Raw genomic sequence first — 26864 nt, 5'->3', positions numbered from 1 at the left:
AGAACACAGCACAGAACACAGCACTGAACACAGCACGGGACAGAACACAGCACAGAACACAGCACGGGACAGAACACAGCACGGAACACAGCACAGAACATAGCACGGAACAGAACACAGCACGGAACACAGCACAGAACACAGCACGGAATACAGCACAGAACACAGCACGGAACACAGCACAGAACACAGCACGGAACACAGCACAGAACACAGCACGGAACACAGCACGGAACAGAACACAGCACGGAACACAGCACAGAACACAGCACAGGACAGAACACAGCACAGAACACAGCACGGAACACAGCACGGAACAGAACACAGCACGGAACAGAACACAGCACAGAACAAAGCAAGCAACACAGCACGGAACACAGCACAGAACACAGCACGGAACAGAACACAGCACAGAACACAGCACGGAACACAGAATGGAACACAACACAGCACAGAACACAGCACGGAACAGAACACAACACAGAACACAGCACGGAACACAGCACGGAACACAGCACGGGACAGAACACAGCACAGAACACAGCACGGAACACAGCACGGAACAGAACGCAGCACGGAACACAGCACGGAACAGAACACGGAACAGAACACAGCACGGAACACAGCACAGAACACAGCACGGAACACAGCACAGAACACAGCACAGAACACAGCACGGAACAGAACACAGCACAGAACACAGCACGGAACACAGAATGGAACACAGAATGTAACACAGCACAGCACAGAACACAGCACAGCACAGAACACAGCACGGAATGCAGCACAGAACACAGCACGGAACAGAACACAGCACAGAACACAGCAAGGAACACAGCACGGAACACAGCATGGAACACAGCACAGAACACAGCACGACAGAACACAGCAAGGAACACAGCACGGAACACAGCATGGAACACAGCACAGAACACAGCACAGAACACAGCATGGAACAGAACACAGCACAGAACACAGCACGGAACAGAACACAGCACAGAACACAGCAAGGAACACAGCACGGAACACAGCACAGAACACAGCACGACAGAACACAGCAAGGAACACAGCACGACAGAACACAGCACAGCACAGAACACAGCACGGAACACAGCACAGAACATAGCACGGAACACAGCACAGAACACAGCAGGGAACACAGCATAGAACACAGCAGGGAACACGGCACAGCACAGAACATAGCACGGAACACAGCACAGCACAGAACACAGCACGGAATGCAGCACAGAACACAGCACGGAACAGAACACAGCACAGAACACAGCAAGGAACACAGCACGGAACACAGCACGGAACACAGCATGGAACACAGCACAGCACAGAACACAGCACGACAGAACACAGCAAGGAACACAGCACGGAACACAGCATGGAACACAGCACAGAACACAGCACAGAACGGAACACATCACAGAACACAGCACGGAACAGAACACAGCACAGAACACAGCACGGAACAGAACACAGCACAGAACACAGCAAGGAACACAGCACGGAACACAGCACAGAACACAGCACGACAGAACACAGCAAGGAACACAGCACGGAACATAGCACAGCACAGAACACAGCACAGAACATAGCACGGAACACAGCATAGAACACAGCAGGGAACACAGCAAAGAACACAGCACATAGCACACAACACAGAACGGATCACGACACAGAACACAGAACAGAACACAGTACAAAACACAGCATGAAACACAGCACACAACAGAGCACAGACCTCAGGGTGCAGAACACAAAATGCAGAGCACAGACCTCAGGGTGCAGAACATAGAATGCAGAGCACAGACCTCAGGGTGCAGAACACAGAATGCAGAGCACAGACCACCTGGTGCAGAATGCAGAGCACAGACTACTGGGTGCAGAATGCAGAGCACAGACCTCAGAGTGCAGAATGCAGAGCACAGACCTCAAGGTGCAGAACACAAAATGCAGAGCACAGACCTCAAGGTGCAGAACACAAAATGCAGAGCACAGACCTCAGGGTGCAGAACACAGAATACAGAGCACAGACCTCAGGGTGCAGAATGCAGAGCACAGACCACAGGGTGCAGAACACAGAATACAGAGCACAGACCACAGGGTGCAGAATACAGAATACAGAGCACAGACCGCAGAATGCAGAGCACAGACCTCAGGGTGCAGAATGCAGAGCACAGACCACAGGGTGCAGAATGCAGAGCACAGACCTCAGGGTGCAGAACACAGAATACAGAGCACAGACCACAGGGTGCAGAACACAGAATATAGACCTCAGGGTGCAGAATGCAGAGCACAGACCTCAGGGTGCAGAATGCAGAGCACAGACCACAGGATGCAGAATGCAGAGCACAGACCTCAGAGTGCAAATGCAGAGCACAGACCTCGGGGTGCAGAATGCAGAGCACAGACCACAGGGTGCAGAATGCAGAGCACAGACCTCAGAATGCAGAGCACAGACCTCAGGGTGCAGAATGCAGAGCACAGACCACAGGGTGCAGAATGCAGAGCACAGACCTCAGGGTGCAGAACACAGAATACAGAGCACAGACCACAGGGTGCAGAACATAGAATGCAGAGCACAGACCTCAGAGTGCAAATGCAGAGCACAGACCTCGGGGTGCAGAATGCAGAGCACAGACCACAGGGTGCAGAATGCAGAGCACAGACCTCAGGGTGCAGAACACAGAATACAGAGCACAGACCACAGGGTGCAGAACACAGAATACAGACCTCAGGGTGCAGAATGCAGAGCACAGACCTCAGGGTGCAGAATGCAGAGCACAGACCTCAGGGTGCAGAATGCAGAGCACAGACCACAGGATGCAGAATGCAGAGCACAGACCACAGGGTGCAGAACACAGAATGCAGAGCACAGACCACAGGGTGCAGAACACAGAATACAGACCTCAGGGTGCAGAATGCAGAGCACAGACCTCAGGGTGCAGAATGCAGAGCACAGACCACAGGATGCAGAATGCAGAGCACAGACCACAGGGTGCAGAACACAGAATGCAGAGCACAGACCACAGGGTGCAGAACATAGAATGCAGAGCACAGACCTCAGAGTGCAAATGCAGAGCACAGACCACAGGGTGCAGAATGCAGAGCACAGACCACAGAATGCAGAGCACTGACCTCAGGGCGCAGAACGTATTGCACAGGACACAATGCAGAGACTACAACATGCAGAGCACAGGACACAGTACACAGGACACGATGCACAGGAGCCAGTTCACACCACACATCGCAGTGCCGCACTCGCCTCCAGCTCCTCCGCGGGGTTGCTCTGCATGGTCCCGGGTGGCTCCGCTGCCGCCTGTCTCCGGTCTCCGCTGCCGCCTGTCTCCGGTCTCCGCTGCTCGGGGTTCCGGGTCCGCCCGGGGAGGAGGAGACTGCGGACTGTTATCATTACTGTACACAGCCTGGTCATGTGACTGCGAGAGCAGCTGCACTACAACTGCCAGCGGGCCAGAGGGGGCGTGTACTGGACCTGTACAGTTCTACAGCAGAACAGCCGTGGACTACAACTCCCAGCCGGCAGGAGGGGACAGCATTGCTGGTGCCTGTAGTTCTACCACAGAACAGTTGTAATCCCAGCATGACTCGGGCAGTAGTAGACGGTGCTGGTTCTTGTAGTTCTACAGCAGATGTTGCGTTATGGTTGGAGAACTAAAAGTCCCAGCAAGCAAGCCATGGTAAGGAATGCTGGTTCTTGTAGTTCCGAAAAGACTGGATATTGTAGTTGTATAGCTACACAATGCCAGGTGCTTTACTATAGTGTGGTACTACAACTCCCAGCAGTGCAGCAGGCGATAAGGAGTTAATTAGAAGAGGCCACCAGTAAGCAGTTGTTGGGTTCTGGTGACCCTGTCTGTACTGGTGCTGCGAGACCCGAGCTGTAGTACCTAACACTGCCACATGTATGAGAGCGGCGCTGTGCAGGACCTCCTGCTGTAAATATAGAGCTGATAAGTGGATGGAGCAGGAGAGCGCCCCCTGTCTGCATATGTAAGGTGGGGAACTGCTGCCGGACCCCAACACCTGCCGAAAGGGCGGTATATAGACAATGAGGTCCAGGGTGACAAGCGGAGTAATCCCAAAATCCTATATGTTCCCTGATTATACTGCCATATGCAATGTGTATAGAAATGTCATATAGTGCCATAAAAATACTGCCATATACAGTCTGTATAGAACTGCCATATAGTGCCATAAAAATACTGCCATATAGAGTCTGTATAGAACTGCCATATACCGTCTGCATAATACTGCCATATAGTTCCATAATAATACTGCCATATACTGTCTGTATAGAACTGCTATATAGTGCCATAATAATACTGCCATATACAGTCTGTATACAACTGCCATATAGTGCCATAATAATACTGCCATATACAGTCTGTATAGAACTGCCATATAGTGCCATAATAATACTGCTGTACACAGTCTGTATAGAACTGCCATATAGTGCCGTAATAATACTGCCATATACAGTCTGTATAGAACTGCCATATACAGTCTGCATAATACTGCCATATAATTCCATAATAATACTGCCATATACTGTCTGTATAGAACTGCCATATAGTGCCATAATAATACTGCCATATACAGTCTGTATACAACTGCCATATAGTGCCATAATAATACTGCCATATACAGTCTGTATAGAACTGCCATATAGTGCCATAATAATGCTGCCATATACAGTCTGTATAGAACTGCCATATAGTGCCATAATAATACTGCCGTACACAATCTGTATAGAACTGCCATATAGTGCCATAATAATACTGCCATATACAGTCTGCATAGAACTGCCATATAGTGCCATGATAATGCTGCCATATAGTGCCGTAATAATACTGCCATACACAGTCTGTATACAACTGCCATATAGTGCCATAATAATACTGCCATATACAGTCTGTATAGAACTGCCATATAGTGCCATAATAATACTGCCATATACAGTCTGCATAGAACTGCCATATAGTGCCATAATAATACTGCCATATACAGTCTGTATAGAACTGCCATATAGTGCCATAATAATACTGCCATACACAGTCTGTATAGAACTGCCATATAGTGCCATAATAATACTGCCATATACAGTCTGCATAGAACTGCCATATAGTGCCATGATAATGCTGCCATATAGTGCCATAATAATACTGCCATACACAGTCTGTATACAACTGCCATATAGTGCCATGATAATACTGCCATATACAGTCTGTATAGAACTGCCATATAGTGTCATAATAATACTGCCATATACAGTCTGTATAGAACTGCCATATAGTGCCATAATAATACTGCCATACACAGTCTGTATAGACCTGCCATATAGTGCCGTAATAATACTGCCATACACAGTCTGTATAGAACTGCCAAATAGTGCCATAATAATACTACCATATACAGTCTGTATACAACTGCCATATAGTTCCATAATAATACTGCCATGTATAGTCTTTATAGAACTGCCATATAGTGCCATTATAATACTGCCATATACAGTCTGTGTAGAACTGCCATATAGTGCCATAATACTGCCATATAGTGCCATAATAATACTGCCATACACAGTCTGTATAGAACTGCCATATAGTGCCGTAATAATACTGCCATACACAGTCTGTATAGAACTGTCATATAGTGCCATGATAATGCTGCCATATACAGTCTGCATAATGCTGCCATATAGTGCCATAATAATACTGCCATATACATTCTGTATACAACTGCCATATAGTGCCATGATAATACTGCCATATACAGTCTGTATAGAACTGCCATATAGTGCCATAATAATACTGCCATATACAGTCTGTATAGAACTGTCATATAGTGCCATAATAATACTGCCATATACAGTCTGTATAGAACTGCCATATAGTGCCATAATAATACTGCCATACACTGTCTGTATAGAACTGCCATATAGTGCCATAATAATACTGCCATACACAGTCTGTATAGAACTGCCATATAGTGCCATAATAATACTGCCATACACAGTCTGTATAGAACTGCCATATAGTGGCATAATAATAGTGACATCTACAGTCTGTATAGAACTACCATATAGTGCCATAATGATACTGCCATATACCGTCTGTATAGAACTGCCATATAGTGGCATAATAATAGTGACATCTACAGTCTGTATAGAACTGCCATATAGTGCCATAATGATACTGCCATATACCGTCTGTATAGAACTGCCATATAGTGCCATCATAATACTGCCATATACAGTCTGTATACAACTGCCATAAGGAGTTTGTATGTTCTCCCTGTGTTTTCGTGGGTTTCCTCCGGGTTCTCCGGTTCCCTCCCCCACACTACAGACATACTGATAGATTGTGAGCCCCAATGGGGACAATGCTGATAATGTCTGTAAGGCACTGTGGAATTAATGCCGCTATATAAGTGAGTAAAATAAATAAAAAATATATATATAGTGCCATGGTAATACTGCCATGTACAGTCTGCATAATACTGCTATATACTGCTAAATTAATAAAACTACATACATGCTACTTAATACCGTCATATAGTGGCAAGATATTCTTACCATATACAACCTACATAATACCGTCATATAGTGCCTAAATGATTTGAACTATCCAGTAAATACTGCCATATAGTTTCTATATTCCTCAAGTTCATAAAAAATACCTCCATATAGTGCAAAACAAAATGGGGGGACTTAAGTTTGCCTAAGAAATGGAGGCTCCGGAAAAATTACCAGTTTGATGCCCATAAAAGCCACAGAGCAATCTGTAGCCCATTCTACTGCTCTATGTAGTGGATGTTATAGCGCCTGCCGTTGTATTACGTGAGTGCTGTATAGCGGTATTATATTATCACTATCATGGGCACAATATGGCAGTATTATTTTGGCGGGTTATGGTAGGATCATTATCTCCCTCTTTGCTGGGAGGAGATAGGTGTTTTGTGGAGGGTCTTCTGTGCACCCCTATGTGGTGACATCCCAGCTTGGCCTCACCTTTGACTCTACAAATATGAAACTCCACTTTATCATCCTCCCAAATCTGAGAAGTGTTAAAGTCCAGAAAGGGGGGAGGGGGCGAGAGAAAATACAAGAGGGGCGGCTGCCAAAAAATGCAAAGAAGTGACATTTTGGAGACAACATCATTCTGCTGAAATATAGGCACTGACTTCATGGGGAACATTTGTTTATACATGCGACCAATGGGAAGAAGCAAAGGTGCAGTGTAAAGCATGGGGGACAATGAAAAAAAAAAACAAGTTGCAACAGTCTGCGCATCTGACATCCATAACTATTTGTGGCTTTTGTCAACTCTAGTAAAGAAAAATGCTAAATTTGGGTCATAGATCATATCTTAGCTGAAGCAGAGATTCTGTGTAAAGCATGGAGGACAGAGCAGGCAAGGAGTAACAGCCAGAGCCTCAGTGACCCTATGACATACTGTATTAGTGAGCTTAAGACGTCTTCAAGATTTATACATTGACCATAGCTGACGAAAAGCTAAAAACAGCTGCAGTGTAAAGTATGGAAGACAGCAAGGCAGAGAGTAATAGCCTCGGCCACTGACATCTTCTATAAATAATACAATGAAGCTGGAGTCGCTGTTCATATTGATAGTAATAAAGCAGAGCTGCAGTGTTAAGCATGGTGGACAAAGAATAGAGCAACACCCTGAGCTTCTAATGTCTTCAAAAACTCCAAGAGCCTAATACAAAATAACGTCAAAGTAGAGTAAACAAATTATAGCTGCACCTTGATGAAGCGTAGCTAAGAACAAAAAAGCAGAGGTGTAGTATAAAGCATGGTGGACAGTAGTAGACGGAGCAACTGCTTGAGTCTCTGACATCTTCAAAAGAAATGATAAGTGGTTCTGTGTCACCCTGGCCTGGATGCCACAAGTGTAATTAAGGCTGTGTGCCCACGTAGCGTTTTTCAAGCGTATATGCTGCGGAATTTCCGCAGCGTAAACGCTTCTAAAACGCATGTATATCCGCACCCCATGGTCCCCAATGGCATTCCGCAATGTCAATGCCCATGCTGCGGATTTTTCCGCAGCGTATATGCTGCGGTCAAAAATCCGCAGCATGTTCATTAATTTTGCGGAAGCGCAGCGGAATCAATGTGCGGATGGTACCCAGGTCTGGAGGAGAGGAGACTCTCCTCCAGACCTTGGTACCAAAGAACCTGTAAAAAAAAGAAAAAAAAAAGTTTATACTTATCTTCTGATGTTTTCCCTCCGTCGCGCTGTTGTCTGAAGGACCTGCCACGTCATTAAGTCATGTGACCCACCACATGACTCAATGACGTCACCGCAGGTCCTGCACACAACAGCGTGAGCCGCTCAAGACTCCGGACGGGGCAGAGAATGCATCAGAAGGTGAGTATAAAGTTTATTTTTTTATTTTTTACCATTCTGATTCTTTTTTTTAACTATTACTTGGTCACACTATATATGCCGGTTGCATGGATTTATATAGTGTGAACAAGTTGTCAAAGCACTTTTCCAAGTGATGCTTAAATCACTTGGAGAAGTGCTTGATAACGCGCATGCGGAAATGCATGCAAAGACGCTGCAAAGACTCCTCACAAACGCTTCTACCTGGCGGGAAAACCGCATGTAATATCCGCATGCGATTTTCCCGCCAGGGAGAAGCGTAAAAAATATGCTTCAGGTCCGCAACGTGGGCACTTAGCCTAAAGCTGTGTCTGAGAGCAAGGGGGAGGTTCTCTGGTCAGGGGAACATTAGCATGCAATGCCTCCTGTCTCAGGCCAGTAGGGGGAGCAGGCTGCCCCTATAAAAGCTGGTACTGGGGGCAGGGTTAGGGAGAACTTGATGGCCTGTCTCAGCTTTGAGACGTGTCCCAGAGTGGAGCAGGGACAGAAAGTTGATTGCACCTAAGAGGAAGTGTGGCAGTAGGAGAGAGCCACAAGCCAGAGACAAGAGGCGAAGAGAGCCTGTCTTGGCAGATCACGGACTTACTTTACCAGACTTTGGTGTCTGAGGCTGGAAGGATTCTACATCCTCCAGCAGAGAACCAGTCCGCAAGGGACTGTACTTTCCTTGGCCTAAGAAGCCTGGAGGCCCTGCCACAACCGAAGGGACCAGTAAAGCCGTACAAGGCTGGGAGCAGAAAGGAACCCACGTCGCAGACCATACAGGCGAGAATACACGGAAAGCTTGGAAACGTGGGCTGTTATCCTATCAGGAGGAGATAGTCAGAAGGAGCGCAGAAAGCACGGTAGGCCTACACCCTCACCCTGACCAGGGCCAATTTCCCCGTTGCTCTCAGACATCCAGGTCCCCCTCCTAGCTGGGACTGTTTATGGGTCAGTTTACCTGTTCAGTAAAGACCCTGGACTGCAACCTGTTGTCTGTGTGCTCCTTGCTCCTCCAGCACTATCAGCACTGGGACTCTCACTACCATCACTCCCACCATCCACTACACTGCCCTGGGGCCGCACTCTTCCCGTGGGGAGTCACACCATCCCAGCTGCACACATCATCAGCCCCAGCGGTCTGCCTTGCAGCGGCAGTACCTAATGACCGCAAATCCATGGGTGGCGTAGTCGGACATAAACATCAGCACATAACGGACTACCACTGGCCTGACCACCCTGAGCCACGGAACCGGGCCGCCACTACTACTCCCATCGTTCCCCCATTGCCCGGATCCGAGTGCCCCACGGCCCAGGGGGCGAGTCAGTTCTCATAGAATTCACCTAGCAAGGCAGTGACTATAGAGTCTCTGACAATGCTATGGCAAGAAAAACAGACCTGCAGTGTAAAGCACGGTGGACAAGACAGACATCCATAAATGATTTGCATCTATGTGTAGTGATATTTGGATAAATCTAGGCTGAATAGTCCTGTGGGATGGGTGAGGGTCACAGCAGCAGCGTTTTATAGCGCTGCGGAGGAGATGGCGGTGTGTGGTGCAGCATCTGAGCTTGTTTCCTCCTTTGGGGGCGGATTTCAGACACGCTGAACTTTTGCATATTTTTATTGTATCGTGAACCTCATGTAACACCTCCTGTCTACGACACATCAGAATAGGGTCGCGGGCGATTCCTGCCTAGTCATATATTACCGAGGTATCACTGTACCCCCACACATCACTAGGGTAGGTCACCACTTTATAATCGGGGAGAGCCGTGACAGGCATCTAATGTGTATGGGGCCCTTATAGGGGTTGTCCACTACTCAGACAACCAAACCATTCTGAATCCCCCCCCCTTAAAGTAACACCTAAGCTCAACCTCTGGTGTCGACGCTGTTCCAGCTGTACGGTCGCTGTTCCAGCGGTGTCAGTGCTGTTCCAGCGGTATCAACACTGTTCCAGCTGTGTCAGCGCTGTTCTAGCTGTGTCAGCGCTGTCCCAGTTTTACCGTCGCTGTTTCAGCAGTGCTGATGCTGTTCCAGCGGTGTGGGCGCTGTTCCAGCTGTGTCAGCACTGTTCTAGCTATGTCAGCGCTGTTCCAGCGGTGCCAGTGCTGTTCCAGCGGTGCCGGCGCTGCTCCAGCTTTGTCAGCACTGACTCTCTCAGGTCTTTGTGTTATGTCATGCTATCCCAATCAGTGCCGGTTTCACTCTCGTCTCCGAGAGGAAGTGAGAAGGCAGGAAGTGAGAGGGCAGCCGCAGCACTACCTTTCTCCTGATGTCTTGATTTGGCCAAAGGAGGTGAGAGTGAAGCCACCACTAATTGGCCTCAGGGATCATGTGACATAATGTCACATGAGCCCTGGGAGAGCCAGTGCCGGCACCACTGGAATAGCGCTGGCACCGGAGGTCAGTATAATTTTTATTATCTTTACTGGGGGGGGGAACAGAAGGTGTTGTCCAAGTAGTGGACAATCCCTTTAAGTCTTGCCTGACTCTGAGGGTGGGGAAAACAACCAGTGTTACAGCAATTCATTTTCAAGGTTAACTTGGGTCACAGAGGTCACGTTGAATAGAAATACCCCTTTAAGTCCTAAATGATACCCTTAAAATAGTGCCATGTAGTACAGTGCCTTCTAGCAGTGCACACATAGTAGTGTCAAATAGAATGCACACAGGTGTGCCATATTGTAGAATACCTCATAGTAGTGCCAAATAATAGTGAAGTACCTCATAGTAGTATATCATATACTGTGTTATATTGTAGAACAATTTTTGCCCCTTTATCCAGAAGTAAGTTCAGACCCTGATGTTGGGGAGAGGCCGGGCTCATGTTCTTCGTTCTAGTTTATTCCAAAAGTGTTGGATGGGGTTGAGGTCAGGATTCTGTCATGTTTTTCCACCAATTCTTCCCCCACCAGGTCTGTATGGACCAGTCATGGGGAACAGAAAAGGGCATCTTTAAACTCTGGAGTTCAGCCCTAGAAAATGAAGGTAAACCACCTGCACGTCTCCCATGAAGGCAAACATGGTCTATGTATATAAAGCCACATCTTGGGAAGCCAATAAATGGATGAAGGTTGATGAGGAAGATAAGAGTACAATAAAAATAAAGCTATACAAATATCTGCCGAAGAAGGAGGAAGAAGCAGAAGGCACGGGAAGGCAGAGGAAACTTCTGAGAGAACAGATGAAACAGCTGAGACAAATCTTGGCAGCAAGGTGCATGGAAAAGAGAAAAACATATGGAGACAGAAAGTGTTAGGACTTGTTCAGGCTACATAAGGAAAAGGAAATAGACATGATGATCATCGAAAATGACGCGCGTAGGGTGAACATTGGAGAACTTAGACATGCCACCATGGAAATTCTTGCAGTCGATGACTGTAGAGAGAGACATTCCCGAGCTGATCAAAAGGCTGGGCCTAATGGACTAAAGTCATAACTGTTGAAAAGAGGTGTAGTATGCAACAGCTGCAGGTTTATGCTGTGGAGAGAATATCTTTTGCAGACAGCAGATGATGCTATGTTCATTGGTGTAACTAGAGTCCGATGGGCCCAGGTGCAAAATTTGGAAATGGGCCCCCACCTGTATGTTGGTCAGATGTATGGAGACTTGTAGCATTCTAGATCCTATAAAGACATACGTGTTCATCCCCCATGTAATAATGTCCGCATCCTGGCCCCTTCCAGTTATGTCCCACATCCTGGGCCCCTTCCTGCTTTAATGGCCCCCATCCTGGGTCCCTTCCTGTATTAATGTCCCCAATGCTGGCCCTTTCCTGCAATAATGCCCCCATCCCGGCCCCTTCCTGCAATAATATTTCCCATCCTGGCCCCTTCCAGTAATGTCCCCCATTCTAGGCCCCTTCTTGCATTAATGGCCCCCATCCTGGGCCCCTTCTTGCATTAATGTCCCCCATCCTGGGAGCCTTCCTGCATTAATGTCCCCCATCCTGGGAGCCTTCCTGCATTAATGTCCCCCATCCTGAGTCCCTTCCTGTATAAATGTCCCCCATCCTAGCCCTTTCCTGAAATAATGTCCTCATCCCTTCCTATAATAATATCCCCCATCCTGAGCCCCTTCCTGTAATAATGTCCCCCATCTTGAGTCCCTTCCTAAAATAATGTCCCCCATCCTGAGCCCCTTCCTGTAATGTCCCCCATCCTGAGCCCCTTCCTGTTATAATGTCCCCCATCCTGAGCCCCTTCCTGTTATAATGTCCCCCATCCTGAGCCCCTTCCTGTAATAATGTCTCCCATCCTGAGCCCCTTCCTGTAATAATGTCCCCCATCCTGAGCCCTTTCCTGTAATAATGTCCCCCTTCCTGAGCCCCTTCCTGTAATAATGTCTCCCATCCTGAGCCCATTCCTGTAATAATGTCCCCCATCCTGAGCCCCTTCCTGTAATAATGTCTCCCATCATGAGCTCCTTTCTGTAATAATGTCTCCCATCCTGAGCCCATTCCTGTAATAGTGTCCCCCATCCTGAGCCCCTTCCTATAATAATGTCTCCCATCCTGAGCCCCTTCCTGTAATAATGTCCTCTGTTCTTCTCTTACACATGTTGAAAATAAATAAACGACTCTTCTTACCTTTCTTCGCTCACACGAAGTGTGATGTCCTCTTCCATCTCTGGCGCAAAAGTCGGCAGCTGACTTTGACATGGCCCCCACGGGCAGTGCATGGCGTCACTGTGACCCCGATCATTACGCCCCTGGCTATGTTCTAGACTATATCTATGTTTTTTTAATTTTTATTTCTTTTTTTACAATATTTGTATTAACATTTTCCAATAATATATACCCTATACAGTACCGGTGTAAAGGAAACGCAAAACAACAGGAAATGCTTTGTGCACTGACATGATCATAATAGAAAGAGGATTATGTCCTTCAGTAACCTAATAACAAAAACTTTCTGTGCGACGGAGCATCGATCAGAGGTGTGGAGGGCGCACCCCATGTTACACAACTTAAGAAAAACAAAGAAGAAAAAAAAATATGTCCAGTTCTGTCCCAAAGAAGAAAAGACATAGTGAGGTTTCCCAGAGAGTTGGGAACTCACTTGTGTAGATTATGCACCCTCCCTGATCAGATCCCTGTACCCCTGATGAAGGTATTCCGAAACGCGCGTCGGGGCGGACACGCAGTTCTTTTTGAGCATCTACACACAGTAATGCATTGTTCATATTCACCAGATATAATTTTATCCCCTGACACCACTATCATTATGCATGGATTACTATTGTTACTGACCTAGTGGTCTTATGATATCTATTGTCATGTGTGGTAGCTAAAATGCGTTATGGTTTATTACCGTCATTTACTATGTGTTAAATACTAAGTCTAGTTAGCCATTTCGTTATGATTTTGCTCCTGTCTTGTGCGTCTCATGCACACTCTTTTGCACATGTATTACGTCCCCCAGTCTGCTGTGATTACTTTTAATAATAAATTTGATACTTTTTTCACTAAAAAGCTGGACTTTATGGATCATTTTTTCTCTCCCTCCCTCCCTCCCTGATCAGGCGGCATTATAGTTTGGTGACAGAGGGGCTTCAGAACATGTCTCCTCCAGAGCCCAATTATGGCTGCCTTATACCACTCCATCCGACGCTCGGCATTGTGCTTTGTAATGTATGGCTGCATGCAGCTGAGCTGCTGCGGTTCCTTCCACTTCTCAATAAAATCACTCACAGGTGATGGGGGAAGATTTAGGAGGGAAGAAAATAATCACCACATGATAGTGTCTTATTGTATTTCCATTCACAGTGTCTTAGTCTGACTTGCAGCAGCTGTGCTGTGGATGTTTCGCCTGCACACCGTGTGGCCTCAGCGATCAGCCGCGCTGTCTTGCAGGTGAAGTAGCTGTTTTCCTGCAAAAATTGTAGTGATTGTCCAGAGGAGCAGTGAAAAGACGACATCGGCACTGACTTGTAATAGAAGTGTCACGGGTTTACCTCGACACAGAGGAGCCAGAAGACCACAGCTTCTGATTCCTCCCACTCCTGCACTCACTAGAAGCCTTTCACCTTCATATTAAACGATACAGGTTTCTTTTAGCAGTGCAGGGGTTAATCTGCTGCTGAGAGCTATAGGAAGCCTCACAGGGTGATGCTCTCAGCTGTTCACTGTTAGACTTCCTGCTCCTGTACTAGGCTCTGGCTAGCAGTCATTGTCAGAGCTAGCTTCATGCTGCATGGTTCTAGGAGCTTGGTGGAGAGTTGTTGTTTGAGAAGGAGTTAGGTGGATTTAGCTAAGACTTTTCTGTGGTTTTGGTTGTATGTTAATCCTCTTCTACTTTGTTTTTTTCCCCATCCTCCACTCCCCGGTGTTATCCTCTGTTGTTTGTATGCATATATTTGTATGATTGGTATTTTCCTTTATCCCTGTATGTATTACCTTGTTAGTTTGGTTGGTGTATTGCGATACACTACTAACCTCTTCCCTGGGTGAAGGAAGGGAACAGATTGATTCAGGAGCTCAGACAAGGTACATGGCCCCTGCGTCTTCACCTTCAGGAGTAATCCGGGGGACAGGGTCAGCTAGGGCGCCCAGAGCGTTAAGGACAGGGAAGGAGCCCCTGGTCCCGGGATACCCGACAACAGAGCCGTGACAAGAAGTATAGCATATTAGTGCCAAGTAATAGTGCACTACACAAGTGTCACATAATAGGGTGGAAAACAGTTGTGACACGTAGTACCTCACAAAATAATGCTACGTATTGGTAAATCTGGTAGTGCAACAGACCGTAGTGCACCACATATTATTGCCCAATGGTGGGAACATAGTAGTGCCCATAAGTTCCCTCTGTTCACCCACTGATAACATGTTCTCTGGATCTGGAGGAGGAAGCAAGGTCAGTGATTCCTTATCTATATACACAAGCATTGGTTCAGCTTCATGTATGCAGTGATCGATAAGGTAAACGTAGTAATAAACCATGTTTATCTATTCTGTGGGGAGTCTGGCTGTGTCTGACAGCTGGCTCACCAAATCCATAGCTACAAATCTTCTTCAAGCTGATAACTCTGCACTGACGTTTTAGAACGTCAGCGCAGAGTAAAGTATGGACCACCTGGACGTTTAAAGTCTATGAGCGTTTCAGAAATAGTTAATGAAACAGGTTAACACTTTGTGGGTAAAATGCACAGCGGAAATTGACAGATTATACTACTGCTTTTCACTGCGGATTTCACCTATTGCAATGAAATATGAGCAAAAATATGAATAAAAAAGAACAGAACACAAATAATATGAATGAACATAACACAATTTAGAACCATAGACACCAATACATTTATACTATACAATGAACTATAAATATTACACAATAAATAGTAACATGTATTACGCTAAGACATTTATTTTCTATTTCTATTCATACATTTATTAGAAGTATTAATAATGGCATTTATATGTCGTTTAAGACACATTTGAACTCAGTTTTATGTTGTAAATGTGAAAATAAGTGATTTTAAATCATTTTTAAAATTTTACTATTTTATTTAGTATCTCATAGCGTGACATCACATAGTAAACGTTTCACTCAAAATATAATAGTAAATACTAATAATAAAGAAGTCATAATTTTAATATATAATTTCAATTAATACATATTACAATTTTATTACAATGTAAGATGTCGCATGAGACGGGTTTCCTATAATTATCTATATCCTAGTATTAAATATAATACTATAATTCTTCGGGATTTGTCTTAATAATACATCGAGTATTCGGCAATCATATGAGTAGTGCACGTTAATTTGGTATCCCTGCTAGTTTGTTACATTGGCAATTGCATGGAAATCTGGCATGGGGACCGAGTTTCTGAAGTTTCTTTTGAGAGGTAAAAAATTATATAATAGTCAACCTGATTGTCCCCTTATGGAACAGGGAGGAAGGCCTGATTGAAGATGTGTCTGCTCCTCAGGGGCGGGGCTGTGGAGTTAACCTGATTGTCCTCTTATGGAACAGGGAGGAAGGCCTGATTGAAGATGTGTCTGCTCCTCAGGGGCGGGACTGTGGAGTTAACCTGATTGTCCTCTTATGGGAAAGGGAGGAGGCCCGATTGAACATGTGTCTGCTCCTCAGGGGCGGGGCTGTGGAGTTAACCTGATTGTCCTCTTATGGAACAGGGAGGAAGACCTGATTGAAGATGTGTCTGCTCCTCAGGGGCGGGACTGTGGAGTTAACCTGATTGTCCTCTTATGGGAAAGGGAGGAGGCCCGATTGAACATGTGTCTGCTCCTCAGGGGCGGTGCTGTGGAGTTAACCTGATTGTCCTCTTATGGAACAGGGAGGAAGGCCTGATTGAAGATGTGTCTGCTCCTCAGGGGCGGGACTGTGGAGTTAACCTGATTGTCCTCTTATGGAACAGAGAGGAAGGCCTGATTGAAGATGTGTCTGCTCCTCAGGGGCGGGGCTGTGGAGTTAACCTGATTGTCCTCTTATGGAACAGGGAGGAAGGCCTGATTGAAGATGTGTCTGCTCCTCAGGGGCGGGACTGTGGAGTTAACCTGATTGTCCTCTAATGGGAAAGGGAGGAGGCCCGATTGAACATGTGTCTGCTCCTCAGGGGCGGGGCTGTGGAGTTAACCTGATTGTCCTCTTATGGAACAGGGAGGAAGACCTGATTGAAGATGTGTCTGCTCCTCAGGGGTGGGACTGTGGAGTTAACCTGATTGTCCTCTTATGGGAAAGGGAGGAGGCCCGATTGAACATGTGTCTGCTCCTCAGGGGCGGTGCTGTGGAGTTAACCTGATTGTCCTCTTATGGAACAGGGAGGAAGGCCTGATTGAAGATGTGTCTGCTCCTCAGGGGCGGGACTGTGGAGTTAACCTGATTGTCCTCTTATGGAACAGAGAGGAAGGCCTGATTGAAGATGTGTCTGCTCCTCAGGGGCGGGGCTGTGGAGTTAACCTGATTGTCCTCTTATGGGAAAGGGAGGAGGCCCGATTGAACATGTGTCTGCTCCTCAGGGGCGGGGCTGTGGAGTTAACCTGATTGTCCTCTTATGGAACAGGGAGGAAGGCCTGATTGAAGATGTGTCTGCTCCTCAGGGACGGGACTGTGGAGTTAACCTGATTGTCCTCTTATGGAACAGGGAGGAAGGCCCGATTGAACATGTGTCTGCTCCTCAGGGGCGGGACTGTGGTGTTAACCTGATTGTCCTCTTATGGAACAGGGAGGAAGGCCCGATTGAACATGTGTCTGCTCCTCAGGGACGGGGCTGTGGAGTTAACCTAATTGTCCTCCTTTGGAACAGGGAGGAAGGCCTGATTGAAGATGTCTGCTCCTCAGGGGCGGGGCTGTGGAGTTTGGTGCAGTAGTTTCCATTCAGTACGTGTTGATTATTTAGAACATTAAATCCGGTAAGAATAATTTATGGCTATCATAGAACATGCCAGCAATAAGAACATGAAGAACATTACATCTTGCTGTGTGGTGACAAACCGCCACCTTGTCCAGCATCAAAAGCCGTGCAATAGGCAGTGAGCATCAGAACTGTACCATGGAAGAAGCCAACTTGGTGTCATGGATCGCGTTTTACATCTTGTGGATGGCCGGGTGCGTGTGCGTCACTTACCTAGGGAAGAAACGGCACCAGGATGCAGTATGGGACTACCAGGCGGAGGCAGTGTGCTGGGGGATATGTTCTGCAAGGAAACCTCAGGTCCTGGCATCATGTGGATGAGACATGTACCACCTACCTAACATTGTACAGACCCAGTGCCCCCCTGATGTCATCGGTATTCCTTGATGGCGGTAGGATAATGCTTCCGCCTCTTGTCTTCGACTCCCCAGATCTCAATCTGTTCAGTCATCCGCGGGATGTACCGGAAAACAAGTCCGATCCATGAAAGCAGCACCAGCCCACAAGGAACTGTCGTTGATGTCTTGGTGCCAAATATCACAGGACTTTAGAGATCTTATGGAGTCCAGGTGTCTATATTGGTGGCAGAAGGATGACCAACACAACATTAGACAAGTGGTTTCATAACTATGACCGAATATTGGGTTTGACCGTTTTGCTGCCCCGTTCTCTATCCTCTGTAAGGCCTTTCCTAAGTTTTCCATAAAGTGAACATTTTCCACTATATAATTACCAATAATGATGGTATCACCATACTGTTAACACTAACGATTGGGTCTGCGGTTGGTTGTAATGTGCAGTACCCTCCAATGCCTGTAGGTGTCACTATCATCTGAGATCAATCCTATCAAAATGTAAATCCCTCCCCTGCTCACTGATAACGGTGACGACAACTGTTCACCCCGATGATCTAAACATTTTTCGTCCTACATATAGAATAAATATTTCATAGCAATCATTTATGTACAATTTTTTTTTACATTTTTTTCCCCATAAGATTAATACTTGATAATTATTAGTTTATTATAACCTTTGAAGCGTATACTACTCACTTTTACTTTATGGGAACTTTTTTCCCAAGTGACCATTTACATGTTACAAGTTCCCTTTAAATTTCCTTTACAAAAACTTCCCTTATATAAAGTAATGACATTTTTTTGAAAATTATTAGGTCCTGCTCGGGTACACCCCCCCATCCCCCGTGCCAAATATTTCAAGGGTCTCTACCTACTATGCGACATTTATACTTGTGTCTTCTTAAGGGACAGAAGTCGCCTTTAAATTTAGTAATGGATCAGATCTCCCTCTGGATTATCAGTGCAATTATCATTTTTTTGGTCACATTGTCCCCAAAGACATCAGCTTTAGCTGGCCAATACATTTCTAAAATCTTAAATTAATCGTACAATCAGTAATACTCCTATTTTAGAGTCTGTTTCCCTATTAAGGGGTATGTTTACTTTTGCAACCAATTTTTTTTTGCTGCTCCAATTCCTCAGAAAAAAAAAAATCTAAATATTCTTCCTTAACAATATTTCACCGTTTTGTGTCTGCAGTTCCAGTGCTGACCTATGTGTCTCCATAGCTCCAGACTATAAAATCTATGTATTCTAAACATGCAGTTATGTTAGCCCTTTCTCTCTGAACCTGAATGCTTATCAGCTTTCTGTAGAGAGTGTCATGCCTGGGTTCGAACCCTTGCGCTTGTACTTTGTGGTAGACTTCTCTGTCCGCCGAGATACACCTTTTCTCCGGGTGTTTAGTTTCTGTTATCCTTGCTTCAGTCTTTTTAAGGTAACAGGTGTCTTCATTTACTCATTTGTCTGCCCTATCACCTTTCCGATGCAGCTTAATATACTTTCCCCTGCTGGTATTTCCTGCTGGTGATAGTCTGATTTGGAGTCCAGTCATATTGCTGTAGTTTAAGCCAGGCAGTGAAAGACCAGCTAGGGTTTATCTATCTATTGTTTATTCTTTACCCTGCACCTACTGTATCTTCTGTTTCTTTTTAGGAAGTAAGCATATTCTCTAACAGTACGTACTTAATCCTTTATTTTGTATGTCTTGGTTTGTTTTACTCACTCTGGGATCTTTTTCTATTTCAGCACACTTTCCCTTCTGTAGGTAATTTGCACTCTGCTCTGCCCTCCGGTTCATTAAGAGGAATGTAAATCGCTCAACAGACTTTCAGGCGGCATAGGACCATAGGACCACGTTGCCATCGTCCAGTCTGTGGTTAGGGCTATCCAAGCTCATGCTGTAACCACTAGGGACTGTGGGGTCAGGATCTCTAGTCTGTACAGGAACCGGCAGGGTCAGTTGCAGTTTTTTAGCATGTTAGCTGTTTTCCCAAGTGAGTTGCTGCACTACCATAACAGAGAGAAGGCAGATGTGAAGGGACGTACATATCACTACAGGATCAGACTACACAGGGTTTGTTTGTAGTCTGTTTCCATGGAGACGTATAGGTATGCAAGACTGCTGAACTGTCGGTCGACATTTTCCTTTCTTCAGACTGGCATGACTCTCCGCCGAAAACAGTTGCAGGTGATACATTTCAAGAGGTTGAGGCTACAATGAAAAAGGGAGCCATAGTTGAAGATGAGATTGTAGAATGTCCTAATGGAGAGGTTTCCACTGTTGTCAGCGTATTTCATAGCGGTGAGAGGGGTGTAGAGAAGGTTCGTCTGGTGACGGAAGACCGGCTGTTGCATTCCTATCACTTTCACCGTGGCCTGCATGAAATGAGAAGTTGAAATTAGCCCTTCGATGATTCGAAAAATAAATTTTAACAATCAATTTTAAAGGGGTTCTCCGTAAATTATATAAAATGGAGTCCCTGATATAATTCAGACTGCAGCCCCTCCTAGTCACGTGTCAGGTCAGGCTGCAGACTGATAGCATACAGCTCCCGAGACTTGCGTCTCAACTGACCAGAGCTGTATCACACATACCTCAGTAGGCCGGGAGCAGGGCTGTGATATGTGAAGAAATATGTCTCTTCCTCACTGAGCACAAAGGGGGTTATCTCCAGCTTCATCCTTCTCAATGTTTCCAAGATTAGCAGTTGGGGCGCAGTCAGTCTCTGCGCACTGCTATAAAGTTGGCAAAGCTGACTGGAGGAGAAGGAGGAGGATGAAGCTGGAGAGCACAACGTGGGTTAAAACAGATTTCTTCACATATCACAGCCGTGCTCCCAGCCGCCAACTGAGGTATGTGTGATGCAGCTCTTGTCAGTTGAGACACAGGTCTCGGGAGCTGGATGTCTTCATTCTACAACCCGTACTGACAAGTGACTAGGACGGGCTGCAGTATGAATTACATCAAAGACTCCATTTTATCTCATTCCTTCAAAACCCCTTTGACTTATTTGTTGATCCTGTGTTAATCTAGAAAAAGCAAAAAATCTAAAACACAAAAATCCCTGTTTAACTCAAATTTAAAGATTAACCGTTGTTTTTATTTTTATTTCATAAATCAATAGTGCACATCAAAATAAGAAACTTTATAATATATCTGATCAGAGAAATCCGCTTCTTTCTCCTCCTGGACTGATCTTTTACTCCATTTCATTGGTCAAATCTGTAGAAACTGTATTCAATGAAGACAGATTTTCCCATTACTGGAATAGGAAATTGCAGTTGGTGCTTCTAAAATTCTATGGAGAGGGAGGAGCTAGAGGAACACAGACAGAGGAGGGAGGAGTTAGAGGTCAACATAGACATATAACTTTATAAGCATCAACTGTCATCTCCTATCTCTGTAATGGGAAAATCTGTACTGAAGACACATTTTACCTGTAAATTGAGAATATTGAGAATGAATGATCAGTCCATGACGAGAAAGAAACAGATTTCTCTGATAAGATATATTAAAAAGTTTCTTATTTTCACGTGTATTATTGATTTATGAAAGTAAAGTCTTAAGACGATGGTTACTCTTTATCCAAAGGTTTGTGAACAGTAATAGTCATTTGCCTTTAGGACATTCACATGTTCTTACACTCTTAAAATGTCTGGAAATAACTACAATAACATTTTAAAACATCATTGCAGAGTCAGCAGTTGCACGGAGACTGTGGGACATGGAATGACAGAGCTGAACTGGTGCTGTATATACAGGTCAGGAATCACTGACAGTGCTTCTTCTTCCCATCCTATCAATCATGTAATCACTAGGTGCCAGGAGGGAGCAGGAATTTCTATTTCAGTACTAGTTACAAGTCAGCAATAATAGAAGTGCAATTCTAGAAACATAAGACACCTCACCGCTTTACATTGTTACATGAAACTCTCCTGAATTGTCTCCTTACAAGCTTTCCTGTTTCGCCTCACGGCTTTGTCTGGGGCGGACTGGGTGCGAAAGAGATGTAATGCAAGACGTGAGACAAAAACTTTGGTCAGGATTATGCAAGGCGTGCTGCGGTTTTCCATTTTTGTGTTGTTTTATTCTGAATTTGGATTTTTATCTTGTAATTATATTGAATAATGACCAACCAAGAATCAAAAAAACCTCAGGGGGTCAATTATATATATAAAAAAAAACGTAGTCGTTTTGCTTTTTTTTTTAATAAGCCTTTCTGAAATCCGTAATAGTTTTGCACTATTATGACGACACAGCTTCTAATATTAAATAGCCAGACGTCTAGATTTGTTAGGCCAAGAAAAATACACTATTGTGTTTGTGTTGACTTTTGAATGTATGTGTTTCTTTGGCTGGTCATGAAGGGCAGCAATTCAGTGTTGGGGAACAATGATGTTTGTTACTATGTAGTGATGAGCGAGCACTAAAGTGCTCGGGGACTCGTTGCTCGGGTCGAGCCAATTGGAATACTCGGGTGCTCGACCCAAGCAACGAGCCCAATGTAAGTCTATGGGAAACTCGAGCATTTTTCAGGCGGCTCCCCCCGGCGGGATGCAGAGGGCCTATAAATTGCCCAAATCGATGGGAACAGTGCTCAAATGACATGGTAACAGCATGGGGAAGATCCCTGGAAGCATCTCTGACTCTCAGGTCACTTCTGTCAACAACGTGGTCAGAGTATTACACCACTTTTATGGACTCACAATAAAACATACAAAAACGAATCCAAAATGGATTTTCCTGGGAAATATGTTAAGGAACATCCTTTCCAGGGTAATGACTTGTATATAAGGCAAAATAAATAACCAAAACCAAAAATACTCCTCCACATCTTGGGCTATGTTCACACGTAGCGTTTTTGATGTGTTTTTGCACTTTTGCATTGCTTTCACCCAAGACAAATGCATTCACCAGGAAATGTAATTTTAACATTTTACAACCTTATCTGGCCATGTGGTGTGTGACACATCATCAGACACATGCATACAGTGCTGAAAAGACATGGGAACAGCACGGGGAAAACCTCTGGAAGCATCTCTGACTCCCAGGTCACTGCCTAAAAGTGTGCCCATCATAAGTGATCCTTGGCGTATGTGAAGATGCCTCCCGCCATGAACCTGTCATTGCAGACTTGCAACAATCACCGTCCACGCCCTTGTCCCACTGCAGCGTTCAGTTGTCCCTACCCCATTCCTTGGAAGGCAAGCACAAGTATGCAGCCACCCACCCACCCACAGGCCGCAACACTAAACTGCCAGATTTCTGGGCAGCTTTTTGCACTTGAAATGTGGCCTTTTAAGCTCGTGGAGGCGGAAGCTTTTCACAACCTCATGCCGGCGGCGGCCGGGTGTCCATACTCGGTCCCCAGCCGCCACTATATTTCCCGGTATCGCCTCCGCCTTCCACAAGCACAGGTCCCACAACATTACCCGTGCCCTCTCCAGTGCACTTACTGGGAAGGACCGCCTAACCACAAACACGTGGACAGGTGAATGTGGCCAGGGATGGTATGGAGCCAGTCCACAACTTTTTTTGCTGACAGTTGTATTTAGCTCGGTGAAAGGACTGGCATAGTGGGAAACCCTATCTAGCCTGCATGTCATTTCTCCCAGGAAGTCCTGTAAAGCTGCTTGCACTTGAAATGTGGCCTTTTAGGCTCGTGGAGGCGGAAGCTTTTCACAACCTCATGACTCATGTCTCGTGTTCATACTCGGTCCCCAGCCGTCACTATTTCTCCCGGTGTTGTCTCCGTCTTCTACAAGCGCGGGTCCATGAACATTACTGCTGGTACTTTTCTGTGGGAATTTGCTTGCCTCCTACCAGCCTGGAATATTTCCAGCAAACTATGGTACGACGCCATGGTATTAGCACTGCCCCCAGTACCTGTAGCGAAGCCATCCCCAATTTCCTTCTCAGGAATTTTATTTGGTAGACTGAGTGGCTGCCCAAATACATTTTCTCACAAAGGAGCTGAAGATAGAGTGGCAGCAGGTGCAAGTTTCTCCAGCCTGTTAGATATTAGAGGGTGAACGGCAGCACATTGGATCAGTGGTTAGCACTGAAGCCTTGCAGCACTGGGATCCTGGGTTCAAATCCCAGCAAGGACAACATCTGCAAGGACTTTGTATGTTCTCCCCGTGTTTGCGTGTGTTTCCTCCTCAGTAAAAAAGCAGCCATAGTGTCCAGGAACCTTCCCACACACTTTTCTTAGCCAGGACTGCTTCTCGGCAGGGTTGGACGGTCCCAACAGAGAATCCTCTGGTGAGCCTTGGCTTCTACCTCAGGAGAGTTCATGATAGAACTAACTTTGCAGCTGCTATAGGGCTCTTGAGCGGGGGAGAAAGGTTAGCCCTCAGAATCAAATCCTCTGGTGGGCACAATGTTTTTCAATCTGAAACAGCTTCTCAGTGGGAGTTGTATTTCACCACAGCCATATTCTTTAGCTCGGTGAAAGGACTGGCATAGAGGGAAACCGCATCTACCCCGGCTGTCATTTCTCCATCACCAAGTTCTGCCCATTGTCACACATGACCATGCCTGGCTGTATGTTCAGCTTTGAGAGCCACAGATCAGGCTGCTGTGTTACAGCTTTCAACAACTCTGCAGCGCTAGGCGGTTTGTCAATTAAGCATTCAGCATGTTATCTTCAGCACAGCCTGTTGCCTCTTGGCCAAGGCAGTGCTGCAGTGCTGTCAGCTGGTGACTAATGTGATCATTTCGGAGATGGAGGAGGAGGTGCATGAGCTGAACAATGTGATTACATTGTTGTTAAATTGGTGACGCTGTTTTTTATACTAAAGAAAGATCCTATTGTTTTTTTTGTTTTAAGTTTTTTTTTAAGACAAATGCATTCACTGGGAAATGTCATTTTAACATTTTACAACCTTATGTGGCAATGTGGTTTGTGACACATAATCAGACACATCCTGTTTTATTTATGATGGAGGGACTCTGAAAGTCATAAAGCCTATTTTTATAGGGACATCAGACGGCCCTTACTATTCTTAAAAGGCCAGTAGTAGGCCCTAGCTATTGTTATAGAGCCATCAGCCGGCTATGCTTTGTTGTTCCCATTATTAACAAGTGGGTCTCCTATACTGTTATTGCGTATCCAGTGACTGCAAGGGCTGCCAAAAATTTGGACGCAACCCAATACCCCTTTGAAGAGACATAGAGGAAGGTCTCAGTAAAAAAAATGTTCCCATTATAAAGGAGCTGGTCTCCTATAGTGGTAATGCCTGTGCTGTGACTGCAAGGGCTGCCGAAATTTGGGAAAAACCCCAGTAAGAATTTAAAGACACATAGAGCAGAGCCACAGTAACAAGTGCTACATGTTCCCATTAGAAAGGAGAGGATCTGCTATACAGTTATAGGGTATGCAGTGAGTCCAACGGCTGACCAGTTTTAGTAAAAACACCACTAAGAATTTAAAGACACATAGAGCAGGGCCACAGTAACAAGGTATGACGTTCCCATTAGAAAGGAGAGGGTCTGCTATACAGTTATAGGGTATGCAGTGAGTCCAACGGCTGACAATTTTAGGAAAAACCCCACTAAGAATTTAAAGACACATGGAGCAGGGCCACAGTAACAAGGTACGATATGTTCCCATTAGAAAGGAGAGGGTCTGCTATACAGTTATAGGGTATGCAGTGAGTCCAAAGGCTGACCAATTTTAGGAAAAACCCCACTAAGAATTTAAAGAGACGTAGAGCAGGGCCACAGTAATGACAAATTCCCATTAGAAAGGAGAGCGTCTCCAATAGTGTTGGCCTATGCAGTGAATGCAAGGGCTGCCAAAAATTTGGAGGCACATCAATACCCCTTGGAAGAGACGTGGAGGAGGGCCTCATAAAAATTTTTTCCCATTAGAAAGCAACGGGCCTCCTATACTCATAATGCCCATGCACTAAGTGTATGGGCTGACAAACATTTACCCCTGTGGGGTATACATGAACATACTGTATAAAAAAATTTTTTTACGGCCATCATAAACACCCTTTAAAAAAATTAGGTGGGTGTTGCATCACGGACCACGGTCACCCTGGTGATATGGTGGTGGAGTATGAGGAGAAGGAGGAGGACAAGAGCAAATAGACAAAATCAGGAAGCGTATACCCATGTGTGGGTGTGAAAAGGTGCATATGAGTACACCTCCCAAGAAAAGACACTGGATTGGAGTTTATGTTACGCTGCTATCATTCGGTGGTGTTGAGAAGTCTGGCCCAATCCAGCCCTTGTTCATTTTTATAAGAGTCAGCCTGTCAGCATTTTCAGTTGACATTAGGATGCGCTTATCAGTTATAATTCCACCAGCGGCACTAAAAACCCGCTCTGATAAAACGCTGGCGGCAGGGCAGGCCAGGACCTCCAAGGCATAGAGAGCCAGTTCATTCCACGTATCCAGCTTAGATACCCAATAATTATAAGACACAGAGGAATCACGGAGGACGTTGGTACGGTCGGCAAGGTACTCCCTCAGCATCTTTCCAAACTTTGAACTCCTTGTGAGACTACTCCGCGCCTCAGGGCCTGTCCGATGGGAGGGTCTGAGAAAACTCTCCCAGAACTTTGATAGTGTTCCCCTGCCTCTGCTGGATTGAAGTTGTGTCTCTCTCGCCTGTACTCCTTGGTTGTCCAACGAAGTGTGCCCTCTGCCGCCAGCGTTTTCAGATGGGAATTTTTTTAATAGTTCCACAACA

The 26864-nt window shown here is 45.6% G+C and overlaps 2 protein-coding genes across 4 annotated transcripts in view; both read right to left on the bottom strand.

Annotated features, from left to right (window-relative positions):
• The window catches only part of SHFL (shiftless antiviral inhibitor of ribosomal frameshifting), a 43463-nt gene extending 40023 nt beyond the window's left edge, over nucleotides 1-3440 (bottom strand). The window contains exon 1 of the mRNA XM_073654129.1: nucleotides 3275-3440. Within this exon, the coding sequence (XP_073510230.1) occupies nucleotides 3275-3421 (147 nt within the window). The 5' untranslated portion in view covers nucleotides 3422-3440. The remainder of the gene's footprint in view (nucleotides 1-3274) is intronic.
• A 12465-nt stretch (nucleotides 3441-15905) lies between these two features.
• Nucleotides 15906-26864, bottom strand: part of RDH8 (retinol dehydrogenase 8) — a 74575-nt gene continuing 63616 nt past the window's right edge. For all 3 annotated transcript variants that reach the window (XM_073654127.1, XM_073654126.1, XM_073654125.1), the window contains one exon: nucleotides 15906-20534. In XM_073654127.1, the coding sequence (XP_073510228.1) occupies nucleotides 20310-20534 (225 nt within the window). In that variant the 3' untranslated portion in view covers nucleotides 15906-20309. The remainder of the gene's footprint in view (nucleotides 20535-26864) is intronic.

Source organism: Phyllobates terribilis, unplaced genomic scaffold (assembly GCF_046119375.1).
Source record: "Phyllobates terribilis strain yellow unplaced genomic scaffold, ASM4611937v1 Scaffold_11__3_contigs__length_659146591, whole genome shotgun sequence".
NCBI classification, from domain to species: Eukaryota; Metazoa; Chordata; class Amphibia; order Anura; family Dendrobatidae; genus Phyllobates; species Phyllobates terribilis.
The sequence above is the reverse complement of the archived record's forward strand: the minus strand, read 5'-3'. Positions and strand labels throughout refer to the sequence as shown.